This window comes from Salvelinus fontinalis, chromosome 5 (assembly GCF_029448725.1).
Source record: "Salvelinus fontinalis isolate EN_2023a chromosome 5, ASM2944872v1, whole genome shotgun sequence".
NCBI classification, from domain to species: domain Eukaryota; kingdom Metazoa; phylum Chordata; class Actinopteri; order Salmoniformes; family Salmonidae; genus Salvelinus; species Salvelinus fontinalis.
In genome coordinates this window covers 46,782,496-46,802,596 of record NC_074669.1, presented here as the reverse complement: position 1 = coordinate 46,802,596, position 20,101 = coordinate 46,782,496, and the positions used below count along the sequence as shown (strand labels likewise).

Sequence of the window (20,101 nt, the reverse complement as noted above, 5' to 3'; positions counted from 1 at the left end):
CACTCACTCACTCTATGTCTCTCTCTCTCTGTCTCTCCCCTGTAGCCCCAGTGAGAGGGGGGATGAACAGTCGAGCCATGAGGGAGATGTTCAGGAGTTACATAGAGATGCTGGTCAGTACAGCACTTGACCCCGACATGATTCAAGCCCTGGAGGACACAGACGGTGAGAGGGATGGGGTCGTGGTGTGAGCAGATGAGTGGGTGACGATGTGATCAGGTTTGGGGTAAATTCAATGTCCATTCAGTTAATAAACTGAAATTACATTATTCACAATGCTTCTTTATGATAATTTGGAAATTAGAATTTCAGTTTACTTCCTGAATTGACTGAATTCAAAGGGAATTTACCCCAGCCTTGGGAGTGAGTAAAGAGTGTATTGATCAAAAGTAAGTGAGAGTAGGATTAAGGAAGAAAGATGTCATGAGATAAGTCATACAGACTCTATGTCCTTCCCACTCTGGCCCCCAGACGAGTTGTACCTCCCGCCCATGAGGAAGATTGACAGCCTACTCAACGAACGAAAGAGGAGACTGTTAAGGAGAGTCAACATGAGTGGCCAACACCAGGTACGTCTGTCTGTCTGTTTAGTTGTAAAAATGCTGATGCCTGATGTGCTACCTACCTATGAAAGTACCGGTTGTGTCTGGAGTTTTACCATATCTCCTTCCAATCTCCATCCAACTTTCTCACTATCATATCATAGTGAAAGCTTTAAAACAGTTGAAATTACTACTTCACCTTCTCCCTCCATCTTTATATATTTTTTTCTTTAGGAGACTCTGCATATGTTCCCCAAAATGACGGCAGACCCCCTGGACTCTGGAGCGGTCAAAGTGCACCTCGGCGGCGAGTGCTACAACCGTAAAACCCTCAACCGTGTCAAGAAGAGCACCACGCCCAAACAGCAGGTGAGTGAACCACATCCAGTCATGAACTCCTTGACTTTAGTATCCCACTGCTGACACCAATGTATCCAATCCGCTGCACTGTGGCTAACCCTGGCCTTGAAGATTGTGTCTAGGTGTTGTAGAAGCCGAGTAGAAGAGACCATTCTGTCTCACAAGAACTGGAGTAATAAAGTCCGGACCTGTTTGTCACTTTGCTTTGTACATACACTTGTATCTCGGTGGTTTTAACTCGGTCCGGATGGTGTTTACCCATGTGCTAACAAAGCAAACCATGACACCGTCCTTATTTACACTTGCGTTGTCTTGTTTCTTCTAGTCTCGTGTAGCCATACCTCCAAAAACCTTGTTGTCACGTCCTTTGGAAACGGTTTGAATGGTCCACTGGCTTCCAGCGGCTACATTTTTAGGTATTTTACATTTCAAGAACCCTCCCCCACATGCCTGTTGAAGGAGTGCTGCGTGTTAAGCGATACCCAAGCAAAGCATTTGATTGATTTGATGTGTTTGATTGGCGCTGCGTGTTAAGCTCCGCCCAAGCAATGCATTTGATCGGTTTGACGTGTTGCAAGGTGTCACTGATTTACACCGGCTCTCCACCCCTTTTTAGCCACTTTCGGCCATAGACTTCACCAGGCTTTCCAATCAGGGAAACCTGGTTCTCGACGAGGCTATGTTTCTTCTTTTAGCGTTGATCAAGTGTATTTGTATTTTTAGTGGTCCTCTGAAAGTATGTGAAGATGGCGCCGGAGAAGAAGGCTGACGTTTTATGTGTCCCCTAAGCGATTGTGTTTTTTTGTTTGTTTCTTTGCGTTGTTTGTAACTTATGTTTTAACTTATTTTGTACATAATGTTGCTGCTAAAATATCTTCTGGACATCAGAACTGCGATCACTCACCACCAACTGGCAGAATCCTTTTTTTCCTTTAATGAGTCTGACGAGCCCAATGTGAATGACATACTGCTTTCCCGGGAACAGGCCCAGATCCCCGTCATTTGCATGAAGAGAAGGTGTAGAAAAATAGTCCGGAGGGCTGGCTGTCTTCTGAGAATTTGTAGGCGATCGAATAAACCCCCACTGCCTTCCATTCTGCTAGCAAACGTGCAATCCTTGGAAAATAAAATCGATGACCTACACAGAAGATTAAACTACCAACTGGACATTCAAAACTGTAATATCTTATGCTTCACGGAGTCGTGGCTAAACGACGACATTATCAACGCTCTATTATACGCTGTATCGGCAAGATAGAACAGCGGCGTCTGGTAAGACAAGGAGCGGCGGACTATGTATAAGTCTTGAGGTTTTGCTCGTCTGAGGTAGAGTATCTCATGATAAGCTGTAGACCACACTATCTACCTAGAAAGTTTCCATCTGTATTTTTCGTAGCTGTCTACATACCACCACAGACTGAAGCTGGCACCAAGACCGCACTTATTCCGCCATAAGCAAACAGGAAAACGCTCACCCAGAGGTGGCGCTCCTAGTGGCCGGGGACTTTAATGCAGGGAAACTTAAATCCATCTCAACAAATTTCTATCAGCATGTTAAATGTGCAACCAGAGGGGAAAAAGCTCTGGCTCACCTTTAATCCACACACAGACACATACAAAGCTCTCCCTCGCCCTCCATTTGGCAAATCTGCCCATAATTCTTATCATCCTGATTCCTGCTTACAAACAAAAATTAAAGCAGGAAGCACCAATGTCTCGATCAATAAAAAAGTGGTCAGATGAAGCAGATGCTAAGCTACAGGACTGTTTTGCTAGCACAGACTGGAATATGTTCCGGGATTCCTCCGATTGCATTGAGGAGTAACACACATCAGTCATTGGCTTCATCAATAAGTGCATCGATGACGTCATCCCCACTGTGACCTTACGCACATACCCCAACCAGAAGACATGGATTACAGGCAACATCCACGCTGAGCTAAAGGCTAGAGCTGCCACTTTCAAGGAGCGGGACTCTAACCTGGAAGCTTATAAGAAATCCTGCTATGCCCTCCGACAAACCATCAAACAAGCAAAGCGTCAATACAGGACTAAGATCGAATCGTACTACACCGACTCTGATGCTCGTCAGATGTGGCAGGGCTTGTAAACCATTACAGACTACAAAGGGAAGCACAACTGAGTGACAGTGACACGAGCCTACCAGATGAGCTATACTACTTCTAAGCTCGCTTCGAGGCAAATAACACTGAAACATGCATGAGAGCACCAGCTGTTCCAGAAGACTTTGTGATCACGCTCTCCGCAGCCGATGTGAGTAAGACCTTTAAACAGGTCAACATTCACAAGGCCGCAGGGCGAGACGGATTACCAGGCTGTGTACTGCGAGCATGCGCTGACCAACTGGCAAGTGTCTTCACTGATATTTTCAACCTCTCCCTGTCCGAGTCTGTAATACCAACATGGTTTAAGCAGACCACCATAGTCCCTGTGCCCAAGAACACTAAGGTAATCTGCCTAAATGACTACCGACCCATAGCACTCACGTCTGTAGCCATGAAGTGCTTTGAAAGGCTGGTCATGGCTCACATTAACACCATTATCCCAGAAACCCTAAACCTATTCCAATTTGCATACCTCCCGAACAGATCCACAGATGATGCAATCTCTATTGCACTCCACACTGCCCTTTCCCACCTGGACAAAAGGAACACCTATGTGAAAATGCTATTCATTGACTACAGCTCAGCATTCAACACCATAGTGCCCTCAAAGCTCATCAATAAGCAAAGGACCCTGGGACTTAACACCTCCCTCTGCAACTGGATCCTGGACTTCCTGACGGGCCACCCCTAGGTGGTAAGGGAAGGTAACAACACGTCTGCCACGCTGATCCTTAACACAGGGGCCCCTCAGGGGTGTGTGCTCAGTCCCCTCCGTACTCCCTGTCCACTCATGACTGCACAGCCAGGCACGACTCCAACACCATCATTAAGTTTGCCGATGACACAACAGTGGTAGGCCTGATCACCGACAACAACGATACAGCCTATAGGGAGGAGGTCCGAGACCTGGCCTTGTGGTGCCAGGACAACAACCTCTCCCTCAACGTGATCAAGACAAAGGAGATGATTGTAGACTACAGGAAAAAGAGGACCAAGCACACGCCCATTCTCATCGACGGAGCCGTAGTGAGGCAGGTTGAGAGCTTCAGGTTCCTTGGTGTCCACATCACCAACAAACTAACATGGTCCAAGCACACCAAGACAGTTTTTAAGAGGGCATGACAAAACCTATTCCCCCTCAGGAGACTGAATAGATTTGGCATGGGTCCTCAGGTCCTCAAAAGGTTCTACAGCTGCACCATCGAGAGCATCCTGACTGGTTGCATCACTTCCTGGTATGGCAACTGCTCGGCCTCTGACCGCAAGGCGCTACAGAGGGTAGTGCGTACAGCCCAGTACATCACTGGTGCCAAGCTTCCTGCCATCCAGTACTTCTATACCAGGCGGTGTCAGAGGAAGGCCCTAAAAGTTGTCAAAGACTCCAATCACTCTAGACATAGACTGTTCTATCGGCTACCTCACGGCAATCAGTACCGGAGCGCCAATCTAGGTCCAAGAGGTTTCTAAACAGCTTCTACCCCCAAGCCATAAGACTCCTGAACATCTAGTCAAATGGCTACCCAGACTACTTGCACCCCCCCCCCTTTTACAACACTGCTACTCTCTGTTGTTATCGTCTATGCAGTCACTTTAATAACTCTACCTACATGTACATATTACCTCAACTGACCGGTGTCCCCGCACATTTTCTCTGTACCGGTACACCCCTGTATATAGTCTCGCTATTGTTATTTTACTGCTGCTCTTTAATTACTTGTTACTTTTTATTTCTTGTTCTCATTTGTATTTTAGATTTAAAAAATTTAGCAGCATTGTTGGTTAGGGGCTCTTAAGTAAGCATTTCACTGTAAGATCTACACCTGTTGTATTCGGCCCATGTGACTAATACCATTTTGATTTGAAGTTGTGAATACATAGTAGACTAGGCCTTTTCCCTATTCATCCTCAGTCCAAGAGAACCGGAGAGATTCCCTAATAAATGATTTCCTCTCTCCTTTCCCTCCATCTCTTTTTCCTCTCTCTCTGTGACTCTCAGGACCTCAAGCTGTCCACAGAGACGTGTCGTGTCTATAGCCTTTATCATTCTCTCCATCACTACAAGTATCACACCTTTCTGAACTGCAAGAAGGAGGTAAGACTCAGCATCACACTCGCTTTTCACAACACTGACCTTCCAACACCCCTCTCTTTCCTCTATGGCATTGTTGTTCTTCTCTACTTTCTAATTAATTCAAATGGAGCACTGTGTATTTAGTCCTTTTGTTGTGAAAGGTTGGCTGTCATTTGTGGGTGGTTGTGTTGTGCTTATATAATAATCACTTTATTTATTATCCATCCCAGAGTGGATATTTGAATTGCATAACATCAATTCATGTTAGATCTATATGCAACATGTCTATACTCATGGGCATTAATATGGAGTTGGTCCCTCCTTTGCTTCTATAAAAGCCTCCACTTTTCTGGGAAGGCTTTTCACTAGATGTTGGAATATAACTGCGGGAATTTGCTTCCATTCAAGCGCATTAGTGAGGTCGGGCACTGATGTTGGGCGATTAGGCCTGACTTGCAGTCGGCGTTCCAATTTATCCCAAAGTTGTTCGATGGGGTTGAGGTCAGGGCTCTGTGCAAGCCAGTCAAGTTCTTCCCCACCCATCTTGACAAACCATTTCTGTATGGATCTCGCTTTGTGCACAGTGCTATTGTCATGCTGAAACAGGAAAGAACCTTCCCCAAACTGTTGCCACAATGTTGGAAGCACAGAATCGTATAGAATGTCATTGTATGCTGTAGCATTAATATTTCTCTTCACTGGAACTAAGGGGCCTAGCCCGAACCATGAAAAACAGCCCCTGACTATTATTCCTCCTCCACCAAACTTTACAGTTGACCCTATGCATTGGGGCAGATGTATGCATAGGGTCAACGTTCTCCTGGCATCCGCCAAACCCAGATTTGTCCGTCGGATTGCCAAATGGTGAAACGCATTTCTCAGTGACACAATGAATGGTCGTTTTGTTCAATAAATTCCTTTTTTATATCCCCAAAATGTCCATTTATTTGGCGCGTTTGATTCAGATATACACCGGTTCCAACATGACTACAAAGTATCTGATAAGTTACCTGTAAACTTGGTCCAAACATTTCAAACAACATTTCTAATCCAACCTCAGGTACCCTAAAATGTAAATAATCGATAAAAATTAAGACGGAATAAACTGTTTCCAATACCAGAGAAAAACAACGAGGAGCGCGCTCCTGTTCACACGCACCAAAAGACTAGAGTCCACCTGAGTGACACTTAGAAAGAATAGGACTACTTCTTAGTTTTTCATAAGAAAAACATCGAACAATTTCTAAAGTCTGTTAACATCTAGTGGAAGCCATAGGAATTACAATCTGGGCCCTAATAAATCAGGTTTCCCATAGAAAAGTATTGGAAAACTTAATGACCTCAAAAAAATGTTTCCCTGGATGGATTGTGCTCGGGGTTTCGCCTGCAAAATCAGTTCTATAATACTCACAGACATTATTTTAACAGTTTTAGAAACTTTAGAGTGTTTTCTATCCAATACTACCATATGCATATCCTAGCTTCTGGGCCTAAGTAACAGGCAGTTTACTTTGGGCACGCTTTTCATCCGGATGTGAAAATACTGCCCCCTAGAGGTTAACTTACTTGCCTAGTTAAATAAAGGTTACACTGAGAGCATAACATTTCTACAACCTAATTTTCTAATTCTAGTCTCACCAATACCCAAACGGAGATTCCATAATGAGCTATTATAATACTGTACATGGTGTCCATGTCAGGATAACCAAAACATTTCTTTATTAAAGACTATCAGAAAGAATGTTGGTACTAGTTTATTTTGATCCAAAGCCATGAATGAGTGAGTCACTCAGCTTTATGTAGGTACCGGCTATAAGACTGTGTCATCAAGTTGATAATATATAATGATATTTTGGAGGTTATTTCGTGTTTTTTTTCTGAATAATCTGAATAAAGGCCAAAAATGTGTAAAGGCCAAAACATTTATTTATCATTTTAGAGGGAGAAAAACGCTGTGCCAATTGTGCGCCGTCCATAAATGCCAAAATATAGCCCTGCTAATTAGCCATAGTGGTGCTGTACAACGTGACCGTGTGTGTTTGAAAGAGTATTTTTTTTATCATTATTTTATTAACGAAAGCATAAAGATGCTGATGAAGAAATACAGTACTGTACAGTATATGCTTTTACATTTGATAATAAAGCATTTAAGCATTTGTGAAGATATAAGCCACCTGCATTTGTTTATTATGCTACTGTGCAGTCTGACAAGTAAACATAGCCTACAGTACATACTGTAGTATAAAGGGAAAGTGCCTAATTCCTTACATAAGGGAGAGCAGGCCATGTCCACACTTTCTCGGTGACCTCAAGTACTCATTAACTCTGTCTTTAATGCTTTTATGGGTTGCACCAGTCATGGACAGAAACTTCTGAGACACAGTATTAATGATGAACACTCGGAGGTTCACTGGTAAGCCACGATTGCCTCGAGATCTATCCCAGTTGGTATTCTGTGCCCACTCCTGGTATCTCTCTTCGGTTACATATCCTTGGAATAGCAGAACAGCATAACGGTCCGGATGGCCCTTGCTGTGCCTGGTGAGCAGTTGGTTAAGTTCTGTTGTCAGAAGACGAATGGAAATGTCAGGGTGAACAGACGACCTAACGAACCCGCCAGGCATGTTGACTCTGCTTGTCGGAGGTGGAGTTCCAGAGCTCACATGTGTGCCTGTCATGGATTGGGACTCCATCTCGTTCCTCGCCCTATTCAGCGAGTCATTCTCCGCCTGACTCTCCGCCAATGCCGCCTGATTCTCCGCCAATGCATCAGCTGTCGCCCGTATCTCTGCCCTCCAATAATGTTTCTCTTCTGCAGATCTGCCTTCAATGACTTGATCTCGGTCTTCAAAGTTTGAATCTGATCCATGTGCACCTTCATCAGATGAGCAGAATGGTACCGCACTGAGCCCCCATCGATTACAGTGGCCTATGATAGAAACAGTAGATCAAGTAAGAATTCAAAGTGACTCCAACACACAAATGCTGCGTACATATTTTAGGAATCTGGCAAAACTAACCGCTTTCTTGGCTCTTGGCAACAATGCGTTTTTCCGGTGCGGCCCGTTGTCCCGCCCTTTGTCCACTGATCTCCACGGATGGTTGTCGGCATGTTTGTATGCGCTGCAAACCCTGGAACGGGTAGCACCATAGAAAGAAGCTGGCTTGATGAAAATTATGTCCATGTCATCTGTTCTCTTTGGTCGCAATGTCATTTTTTTTTAGATAAACAGCTCGTTTTTGAATGGTAACTGTTTCTAGTTATTTTATTAACGAAAGTATGAAGATGTCGATGAAGAAATACTGTACTGCTGTTTTGAGTTAGCAATGTAACACTTCAGAGTACTTAAGCATCGAATAAATTGCAGGTAGGGGGATGTTTACACCTACAGTAGCCGGGCTATAAAGAGTCTTTTGTCTTGCTAATCGGCACCAAGTGTTTGAAAACCTGTTTTCAAAATGCCACCAGCCGTCCATCACAACTGTAAATAAAAACACAGCATCTTGTTTACGTCTTGTTTACATTCTTTATTGTAACCACAATGTTACAAATTATTTGTATCTACCTTTCCAATTACTTATAGAGTTTGGGATTAATTTGATTAATATTGTGGTGTTTTTATTCTAAGAAAAACGAAAAACCCTTTGGGTTTCCATTATGATGGAACGGAAAATATGGCGCTGTACAACGTGATGGTCGGGAGTACAGTACGGGGCTATTTAGCTAAATAATCCCTGTGTCGTGCGGGCACGCGGGAGGCTGGGGCTTAATTCCCCGACAGGGAGGAATGAGTAGGCTGTCCTTTTAAATAAGAATTTGTTCTTAACTGACTTGCCATTATTAGTTACATTCTATTAGTTTGAACGTGCAGACTGGCACTAAGAACAGAGGGAACGTTTCGCTAGTCAGCGTCATTATTCGTGCAATGCCCCTTAAAGTGTTGCCAGTGTGGCGGAGTGGGGGTCCATCCACCTTCCTCCTCCCTTCCCCATGGTCTAGGTGGGTCTTCTGTGCCCATCCTGTGCCCCCTGCCCTCGTGCCGTGAACCTCACGCGCTTTTAGTGGATACAGCTGGAGAACTGCAAGGCAATCACATTGTGCACCACTCGGGAGCCATGAACAATATGACCAATATATATTGGCCTGCTAATAACAGGGTTAATAATATATCTGTGAGAATATCCAACAGGCCAGTATATAATTTTAAATGAATAATAATCTCTTTGTTTAAAAAAATAAGAATATTTTGTTTTCAAATGAGTGAAGAAAAAGGCCATTCTTGAACATGGGGTGAGACATTGTTACTAATTTGTAAATAAAGCCAGTTTGTTATTTAGAATTATTTATTTCTGTTTTTAGAGGGAGAGATACCAAAAATCTACAATCATCTCATGGGTCTCCCAGTCGAGGGCGACACATGCAATGAACCAGCATCTGTAGCAACACAGCTTGCACTGCTATGCAGTGTCTTAGACCGTTGTGCCACTTAGGCGCTGTATAACATGACTGGTCGGGAGTGGCCTACAGTACTACAGTAAGAGCAAAATAATCATAACAAAATGAAATAATAAAAACCTTATTGTAACAACAGTTTTAAGTAAGTAATACTGAAGTCGTGGACAATTATCAGTTTCTATTTAGGTTTATGTCGCCCATTCATTGTCTGTTAGTGACACAGTAGAACCCAAAAGCATAATTAGTTAACTGCCCCTTGCGCTGGTCTGGAGCAATGAAGTGGTGACGCAGGGTACCGTACTAAACCACAAATTACCTCTAATCCCGCAGCCTTAACGCAAAACTTTTAGTGGAGCAACAACTGTACCACTTCGCAGCTGAGCAGTTGTTGCTCCTAGACGTTTCCACTTCACAATAACAGCACTTAGAGTTGACCGGGGCAGCTCTAGCAGGGCAGACATTTAACAAACTGACTTGTTGGAAAGGTGGCATCTTATGACGGTGCCACGTTGAAAGTCGCTGAGCTCTGCAGTAAAGCCATGTTTGTCTATGGAGATTGCCTGGCTGTATGCAAGATTTTATACACCTGTCAGCAACGGGTGTGGCTGAAATAGCCGAATCCACTAATTTGAAGATCCACTTTTGTATATATTACTGTAAATAAGCAAGTGAATTTCAATAGCAAAATAATCTAATGTCTTTCTTGGAGGAAAATAAACTATTCTATTCTCTTTCCCTCCCCCTCCCAGACGGACAGTATAGAGCAGGCAGCGGAAGACCCTGGTCAGGAGGAGGTGGTGCAGCAGTGTATGGCCAACCAGGGCTGGCTGGAGACCCTCTTCAACTCCTTCATCGACCTGCTAACCCTCAGCACCAAAGCCTAATGAGGGAGGAAGGGGCACAGTCCGAAATAGTGCACTACATTTGGCCAGGGCCATAAGGCCTATATGGAGAATAGGATGCCATTTGGAAAGCAGTGGGTTGGAGAAGGGAGGGGAGGGAGGAGGTATACAGTATTTGGGAGACAAAGCAAGAGAGTTGGAGTGGAGAACACTGGACTGTACCAAGATGGAGAGAGAGGGGGGTTTCAGACCCTACCATTCTAGTTCTTTCCCAGCGAGAAAGAAAGAACTGGCAATGTTCGGTCTGTGAGTACGGTTGAGTTTGAACTTAAAATGGATGCTACAATGAACTGTTTTTAGCGCTTTTGTCTCATTTTTCTCTCACAAAATATCTCTCGACTAAAGAAAAGAGAAGGACGGAGGAGAGCAGAGGAGGCGGATTGAAAATAGTGAATGTGTGAAAGGGTATGACTTCTGCCACTTGACCTGAACAGGGAAAGCAGGGGACCACGGTGAATCTACATCCAAACATGCACGGGCACACACACCAACATACAAACAGTATATATATATATACGTATATGTATTAATAGTTATGATTTGTATTATTTATACAAGGAAATTACCCTCCCTAGCTGGGATTGTTTGCTGTTGTTATTTTAAATAATCATGTTATATTAGGGTAACATGAAATGGTCTACCCAAAATCCTTTGCTCAGTCCCCCGTTTACTGCTGAAGGGAAAAAAAGAGTGGAGGGGAGCAAAACTGAGGTGAAGGGAGGGAAGGGGAGAGAGGTTAGAGGAGTGTGTAATGTTCCCTTTTTTCTGTCTGCCTAAATAAATTGTGAGGGGGAAAGATGCATTTAAAAACTAAGCAAACTGTGTTCTTTATGTTTGTTCTTCAAAAGACAATGAGAGCAGAGTTTACACCTGAAGTTAATAAATTAAAATAAATATCTGTTCGCTTTCTAAAAGAAAGCTCTGTGGTTTTAGGGAGGTGTAACTGTTAAAAGCGTATAAAATCTGTGTTAACTGTTTTTATTTGATCTGTTTGTTGTTTATGATAATTATTATTTTGGAGGTTTACCTATTTGTTCAAGCTCTCTTATCTGTAAATATTGTACAGTTACTTCAGTCTCTAAAGCCCAGTTCCTCTTCTGTACATGCTATTCCTGTATTTGACAAAAGCAAATAAAACATTGAAATTGATGAAAATGACAGGGAAAAAGAACTTTAGCTGTAATTTTGTTTTTCCTCCTAGAACTTTATAAGATAATGCATTAAGTGTGTGGTTGACCACATATCAGGGTTGGGGTCAAATCCATTTCAATTTTAGTCAATTAAAATTGTACACAAAAATTGCAATTCCAATGAGGTTTGGAATTGGAATTTGGTGTCCTTTTGATTTGGCTGGAAATAGGATTTTCCCAACCCTGAACCACATGTACTATTGTTAGTAAAGTACACTATGTATACAAAAGTATGTGAACACCCCTTCAAATGAGATTCGGCTATTTCAGTCCTACTCGTTGCTGACAGGCTGTTATTGAAGTGGAAACGTCTAGGAGCAACAACGGCTCAGCCACGCAGTGGTAGGCCACATAACCTCACAGAACGGAACCGCCGAGTGCTGAAGCGCATAGCTCAGTAAAAATGATCTGTCCTCGTTTGCAACACTCACTACCGAGCTCCAAACTGCCTCTGGAAGCAAAGTCAGCACAATAACTATTAGTCGGGAGCTTCATGAAATGGCTTTCCATGGCCAAGCAGCCGCACAAAATCCTAGGATCCCCATGCCCAATGCGCATGGTGGAGGAGGAATAATGGTCTGGGGCTGTTTTTCATAGTTCAGGCTAGGCCCCTTGGTTCCAGTGAAGGGAAATCTTAAAGCTACAGCATACAACGGCATTCTAGATGATTCTGTGCTTCCAACTTTGTGGCAACAGTTTGGGGAAGACCCTTTCCTGTTTCAGCATGACAATGCAGCCGTGCACAAAGTGAGGTCCATACAGAAATGGTTTGTTGAGATCGGTATAGAAGAACTTGACTGGCCTGCACAAAGCCCTGAGCCCCCAGCAAACCAAAGTTGGTTCTTTGAAAGTTCCCAGAACATTCGTTAGGTTGAGGCAAATCTCATCAGAAACAGTCCAGTTGTGTGGATGATTATACAATGTTTGTAGAAAACATTCACCTGATGTTCAAGAACGTTCCCTTTCACATTTAGTTGTGGCAGTATGTTCTAAAAACATAACTGGTACATTGTGTTATTACATTAACTGGAATTGTTGTGCACAACATTTTAGTGAATGAGAACATTCCAAGGATATTTCATTTAAAGCATTTTCTGGAAGACAAAAATCATATGTTAACAAAAACATTCTTTGAATGATTTTGTGATGTTATCATCCTAATGTTAAATAAAATCTTAAATAGAACTTCATTGGAATCTTAGATAATGTTCTGGGAATGTTCCCGGTTTGCAAGGTCATCTGTTACGTCAATTAAAAGTCTGTGTCTGTGAAGTTTCTGATCCAGTCAAGTTAATCATTTCTTGTGTGTGAAAATGATGACAAAACATGTTGTTTTCTCTGACAGCCCCAGAAGAGTTTCAGAGGATTTTACCCCTATTGATTATTTTCCTATCCAAGGCAGACACTGACAGTACAGTACAGCAGGAATTGTTTATTTATATTTCCACCTGAGAAACCATATGCATTTTACACTACAGCAAATATTGGAGGGGAAAGGAAGTATATACGCAGAGGAATAAATGACAACATGTTGGAAGAGGAAAAAGCATGTTACTCAAAAGTAATGATACCCCGTTCCCTTCACATGACAGGGACAGACACCTGCACAATAACTGCTCCCACATCATTGATTACAATCATGGACCTGTTATTCCCTCTCCAGTCCAATTGTGATATATGTTCCACATTGGGATAATGTCCTCAGAGTGGATTGGCTCCCTTGAATATAAGTGGGGGTATCTCCAGGAGAGGAACCAGAGTGGAAAATAAAGGATATGGAAGCATAACAACACTATGATTGGCAAGGATTCTGAGGACTATTCTCTGCTCCTTGTCCTCTCTTGCGTTTTTTTCTCTCTCGATGAATGTACCTGGCTACAGTGATTCTAAGAGTGGTGTTTTGGTGGGTGATGTATGCAGTACATACAAACTAGTGCTACACATAGTGACAGATGAGGTGGGGTAAAGACACACGCTGAAAAGTTAAGTGCTTTCAGGTAAATGGATGAAAGTAAAAAATACTTTGAAGTACTACTTAAGTATTTTTGGGGGGTATCTTTATTATTTATATTTTGTACAACTTTTACTCCGCTACATTCCTATATAAAAAAAATTAAACATTTATTTTTTCTCTGACACCCAAAAGTACTTGTTACATTTCGAATGCTTAGCAGGACAGGAAATATGTCTAATTCACAAACTTATCAAGAAAACACGTGGTCATCCCTACGGCTTCTGATCTGGCGGACTCACTAAACACACATGCTTTGTTTGTGAATGATGTTGGAGTGTGCCCCTGGCTATCCATAAATAAATAAAAATCAAATAAATTGTTCTGAATGGTTTGCTTAAAATAAGGAATTTGAAAGGATTTATAGCATTTACTTTTAATTTTGATACTTAAGTATATTTTTTGCATTGTCTTTTACTTTTGATACTTAAGTATATTTAAAACCAAATAGTTATTACTAGGTTACTTTCACGTTTATTTGAGGCAATTTCTATTAAGGTATCGTCACTTTTACTCAAGTATGACAATTGGATACTTTTTCCACCACTGTGCTATTTAAATACAAACCAACCTCTATCTCTCTTACTCTCTCTCTCTCTCTCTCTCTCTTCACCATCCTATGCTGTAACTTCATCCTATGCAGTAACTCTTGTAATCTTCTTACTCCACCCTCCTATCTCTCACTTTTCTTTTCTCTCCTCCCTACTTTTCCCTCTCTTCCTCTCTCTCTCCCTCTGATTCCACCTCTTGCACAGTACTCCCCCTCATCTGACCACACAGGGACTCCAGTCTCCCCCCTATTGTCACTCCCACTGGTTGGATGATCATGTCCCTGAGAGAAACAGAGAGAGAAAGAGAGAAAATGGCAACATCCATCTATTTCACACACTTGGATAGTCACTACCTGAAACATATATGTACTCTCATACACACACAACATGCACATACACGCTCACAAATACACACACACCGCGAGAGCCTGTTGAACAGGCTGATGAGTCTTTGTGCCTCCTGCTCTTTCTTCTGCTCTGTCATTCCCTCCATGTGGTCTGTCTGCTCCTCCTCCACCCTCCCCGTCACTGGGTTGATGCACCCCTTAGCTTCTCCTTAGCTTCCCCTTAGCTTCCTTGTGGAACACAGTTACAAACACCTCCCTTGTAAATACTGTCCACTCCTAACCATCAAAAATTGTTTCTGTTGCATGCTCCGATTTATGCTATCAGTCAGAGTCATGTTACACAAGCCAAACGATTCATTGTGTCCCTATACAGTATTACAAAGTGTTGTGTTTGTGACATTATCAATGGTTGTTTTACACACCTGTATTCCTCTGTGTCAGAGTCTGAGTCGCTAGAGTACAGGGCATGGGTCACCTGACATCCACTCAGCAAGCCCTGCGCTGCCAGCAAACCTGCTGCATTACCATAGCCTGCGTACTTCACAAAACAACTCACTGAGAGATAGACAGAGAGAGAGAGAGAAAAGAGAAAATAGCAACATTCCTGTATTTTACACACTTGGATAGTCACTAACTGAAACAGATATGAAGGGGGGATGAAAGAGAGAGAGAGAGAGAGATGAGTTACTACATGTGCTATGAGGGCTTAATAAGTGGGTTCTTCTAACTAAGAGTTACTTTGAAATGAGCTAGTAAGAGTGACAGGAGTGTGATATGATGTGGGCACCGTTCTCTTTGCAGAGCACAAAGAGGAGCTCGGCAGCACAGTGCTTGATGTCCGTGTCTACGTCCCCTCACTGTGGCCCTCTGCTCCGGCCTCAGTGCCACGTCCCTCAGAGGGGGGAGGATCTGTAGCGGTAGACAGGCAGAGGCAACTGTTACTGCTGGGTGGGAGCAAAGACCTGCTCAACCAGTTAGCTGCTATCCAGAACTCATGTAGGGAGGGGACAGACAGAGGCCCCAATATCACAAGTCGAAGCAGGCTTCTCCAACAATGTGAACTGAACATCAGACTAACATTATCATTCTGTATTAGAACCACAATAATCAGTTGGAGTTTCAGCCCAACGGGAGAGAACAGTACCTGTTGTCTGAGGTAGTGGCATGTGTCACGGTGCGCACGGCAGCTCTCAGTCAACAGATTCAGGACTGGAGTCAGTTTCTCCTTCAACTTCTGACCCTTGATAATAAATTCATAGGAGATTTTGTCAGTTTATGACCCTTTATACACACCCAGTATGCTTCCATAGCTATTCTCTATTGAGATGCAACCCTCCACTGCACACCATGGGGGGTTAAAGGTCAAGGGTTAAAGGTCAGGGATCAGAGGTAAGGAGACATGGGGCAAACCTGAAATGGCACCCATTTCGAAATGATTCAGAACATATCTTTTCCACTTTGCCACAAAAAAGGAAACATTTAGACAACACCTAGAATGGCCACCATTACTTTCAAAAGAAAGAAGCAAATACAAAGACATGGATAGACAACAGAAGAGGAGACAGCAGAAGCCTTCGTACATACCCCTGTAACTAACTCCTCAGTGAGTACTTATCCATCACTGGTCAGCAGCAGGCAGTGTCGTAGCACTGCAGCCAGGCGGCGATAGAGAGCTGGATCCTCCTGAGAGGGACATAAAGAGAAGAGATGTTAAAAAGGCCTCCTGACCACAGATCTAGGATCAGTTTAAACTAACCCCCATTCTTAGCTTTAAAAATACTGGCGACAGCACCTAGCTACCTACTCACAAACTAAAAGCCAGCGATGCCCCATAGAAGGCGGACAAGGTACAGATTCAATAATTCAATGGAACTCTCCTCCACCCACCTCATCTGGCTTCTGTCTGTGGAAGCTGTATGTGATGTTTGAACAGGGTCTTGAGGATCTCCACAGCCCTCAGTGACACCTCCTTAGAGACAGTTGGTGCACTGTGGTCGCTCAGCACCTCGTACTCTTCCCCCCTTCCCCCCATTGACACCCCTCGCTCCTGACAAAGGGAGACAGGGGGATATGGAGAGAGAGTAAAGAAAGAGAAATGTAGAGATGGCAGGAGAGAGGGGCATACAGTAGGCCTACCCATCCCAAATCATTCGCCTAACCATTATCAGGGAAACCACAACTCCATCCTCCTCTAGGCTGTTACCTGCTGCAGTTGCACCCTGAGCTCTGGCCTCAGAGCCGTCAGCAGGAAGAGCAGCCATAGTTCATAAAACTGACCACTTGGAAGAGCTTTGGCACTGATCCCCTGCTTCAGTCTGTCTGATAGACCAGAGAGCAGTCAGAGAGATGAGGGAAGTGATGCCATACTATAAATAGTTTTTGCTGTACTCCAACAGTTGCTCTCTCTCACCTCAGAGCGCTGACCCTCTCTTGCGCCCTCTGACTGTTATAGATTATATTACAAAGGGCTTTCAGGGCCTCCCTCCTCCCCAACTGGGCATCTTCCCCTTTCTCTTCTTTGTCCTCCTCTTCATCCCTCTCTACCCAGACATCCCTCTTTCCGTGCACCAGCGCTCCATGACCCAGAGAGCAGTGGTGCTTGGCATTGCAGGTTTCCGTGGAGACAGAGAGCAGGTTGCCATGGCAGGGTTCCATGCTGAGGGTGCCGCAGTGGTCCCTGGTCACCGATGGCAATGTCGTTGCTCCACCTTGGCTGTTGTTGGCCGTAACCAGGGCTGGACAGGTCTGAGTGGAAGCCTGGGACAAGGGGTGCTGGGTCGGGCTATCACCGACAACGTTAGCATCCATGTTGCTAACCACTAACGAGCTAGCATTAGCGCCCCTACTGACCTCCGTGTCGCTCTGTTTACAGGCATCCGAAATGACATCAGAGGACACAATTAGCTTTGGAGTACACACACACACACACACACACTTACGTAGGCCACACATACGCACACACACATGGGCACGCACTTACACACACATGCACACACCCACTAATGAAACACTGCGCTGAATGGAGATTGGTGTAATGTAGTGTAAGGACCTGTCAGCTCAACTCTCACCCTCCCCCTCTCTGTCTCTCTTCCTTTTTCTCTGTATCTCTATCTCTGTATCTCTCTCTCTTTCTCCTTCTCTTTCTGACGGTGTAATGAGTTTATCTTTTTACCTCATCCAGCTCTTTTTGCTGCAGTCATTTGCACAGCCATTATAGGTGGAAGAAAGAAGACAGAAATAGTGAATAATGACGTCATTAACATTATGAAGAGATACGACAGAGAGAGAAGAGAGGAACTGAAGGGGGTGACAGAAGAGAGGGAGAAGAGGGGATGAGAGGGAGAAGGTCACTGTAGGGGAGGGAGGTGGAAAAGAACCATCCCACTGGACATTGTTCCTACGTCATTTCAACAACAAAAAGTATATGCGATAACGTTGAATCAACTTGGAAAACTGATTGGATTTGCAAGAAGTCATCAATATAAGGGAATTTTGTATTTTCTTTTACCCAACTTTTAACCTAAATTCAATGACATGGTAACCTTTTTTGTTGATGTCACATTCAATTCACGTTATTTGAGGGGGGAGGAAATAGAAATGAAGGGATGACAGAAGAATGAAAAAGAGAGGCAAAGGAGAAATGATGCAAAGGAATGACAGAAATAAAGAATAGTTCAAGTCTTTTCTTCGTCCTCAACTTGCTTCTTTCCCTCTCCTCAATATTGAAGAAGCAGCATTCAGCATACTGTGGAGAAGATGGGGGGATATGTGGGAGGGAGGGATAAAGACAATTGGAAAGAGAAAGAGGAGGAGAGGGTATAACAATACAGTCAAGGATACATGGTGCAGTCATGGAGTATTGTAGATATGGAAACAGACAGCCCCATGGTATGGTAGTCATGGTTACGGACAGTTGTTTACAGTAGTGTGGTAGTCATAGTAACACAGGCAGTGAAGTACTTGAGTGTTGTAGTGGTCCAGGTGTTTCTGGACACTGTCCTGGTCTCCTTGTTTGATGCACTGAATGATCCTCTCCAAATCCATAATTACACACACACACACACACACAATTACAATGCTGAACCAGAGCAGGGTGATCAAGCATTACTTTATTTTTATCGTAGCGTACAAGATTCAATACTATCATCTTAAGTCATGCAATAGCAGCACACATTCTACCTACATCTACAACCAACAAACCAGGTGTCCCTTCAATGGCAGGATACAGGTAGCAACCTTGGTCTTGTCTCTTTGTCTCTCTGCGTTTCTCTGTGCAGTTTCTCTCTCCTAAACCCTGTATGTAGTCTAATCTAATCTCCCTCACCTCTTTCTCTCTCTCCCTCTTTTCACAGTACAATAGGCCATGGATTATATTGTGAACTTTGACTAGTAAATGGACAGAGACAGACAGCAAAATAAGGAATGTTTCACAGATTAGAAATTGGAACAATACAGAGAAGATAGCCTGGTAGTGGAACATGAGGAAATGAAGGAATGCTTCACAAATGAGAATGTTTTAATATTTTATCCTCCTCATCGACAGACAGACAGACAGACATGCAATGAGACAGGCAGTCAGACTTTTGGGAGAGAGTATGTGGTCACCATCAAAGAGAAAAAGAGAAAAGACGATTAAAAATTAGGAGGGCGAGTTGACAAGGTACTGATGCTGCTCATACTTGTTAAAGAAAGGGGAGGATGAAAAGAGAGTTGTGAAAAGGGGGAGTCGGAGAGATGAAAGCCTGTGAGCCCACCCAGCTAGCAGAGTGGATCTGGGCCAATTCCAGCTGAGAGTCGTGGGCACACGGCTGAGAGTCAGTCTCGGCCGACATCCTTCGGCAGTATTACTTATGGCCAGGATGCGGGGATTGAGCTCTGGCCGATTCCGGTGTGAGTTATCTGGCCCAAATGTATTTCTTGGGGGAGGCAGGTAGCCTGGTGGTTAGAGTGTTGGGCTAGTAACTGAAAGGTTGCTAAATCGAATCCCAGCGCTGATAAGGTACAAATCAGTCACTCTTCCCCTGAACAAGGCAGTTAACCCACTGTTCCCCGGTAGGCCGTCACTGTAAATAAGAATTTGTTCTTAACTGACTTGTCTAGTTCAATAAATAAAACAACTTGATTGAGGCTACTCTCTAGCAAATGATTACACTGGCTGCTTTATGTAATTAATATTTTCTCATTGTTTCTGTGATCAAAAAATACAATTAACTTTTAAACGAAATTCTTTAAGAATCCTGTGTAGTGTTCTAGTATTTTGATACTTTGTGCAAGGCAATAGATAAGCATTAAAAACTTGGATGTGGATGGAGGCTCTCGAGTGGTGCAGCGGTCTAAGACACTGCATCACTGCGTTGCTACAGATGCTGGTTCGAGACCCATACGCCCGGGAGACCATGAGGCGACGCACAATTGGCCCAGCGTTGTCCGAGTTAGGGGAGGTTTTGGCCGGTCGGGAAAAAACACGAAATGAACTGCTACAAAAAAGACCCGCTAAAGCCAAAGAACACTCCGTAATGTTCACAACTACATATACTTTGAAATC

The 20,101-nt window shown here is 43.6% G+C and overlaps 1 protein-coding gene and 1 pseudogene across 1 annotated transcript in view; one reads left to right on the top strand and one right to left on the bottom strand.

Moving 5' to 3' along the window:
* The window catches only part of LOC129855710 (proline-rich protein 12-like), a 47,209-nt gene extending 35,581 nt beyond the window's left edge, over positions 1 to 11,628 (top strand). Inside the window, exons 12-16 of the mRNA XM_055923655.1 lie at positions 46 to 165; positions 472 to 569; positions 777 to 911; positions 5,025 to 5,120; positions 10,305 to 11,628. Of these exons, the coding sequence (XP_055779630.1) occupies positions 46 to 165; positions 472 to 569; positions 777 to 911; positions 5,025 to 5,120; positions 10,305 to 10,439 (584 nt within the window). The 3' untranslated portion in view covers positions 10,440 to 11,628. The remainder of the gene's footprint in view (positions 1 to 45; positions 166 to 471; positions 570 to 776; positions 912 to 5,024; positions 5,121 to 10,304) is intronic.
* Positions 11,629 to 13,001: 1,373 nt separating this feature from the next.
* LOC129856103 (synembryn-A-like) lies at positions 13,002 to 18,122 on the bottom strand (annotated as a pseudogene).
* Positions 18,123 to 20,101: the final 1,979 nt, after the last annotated feature.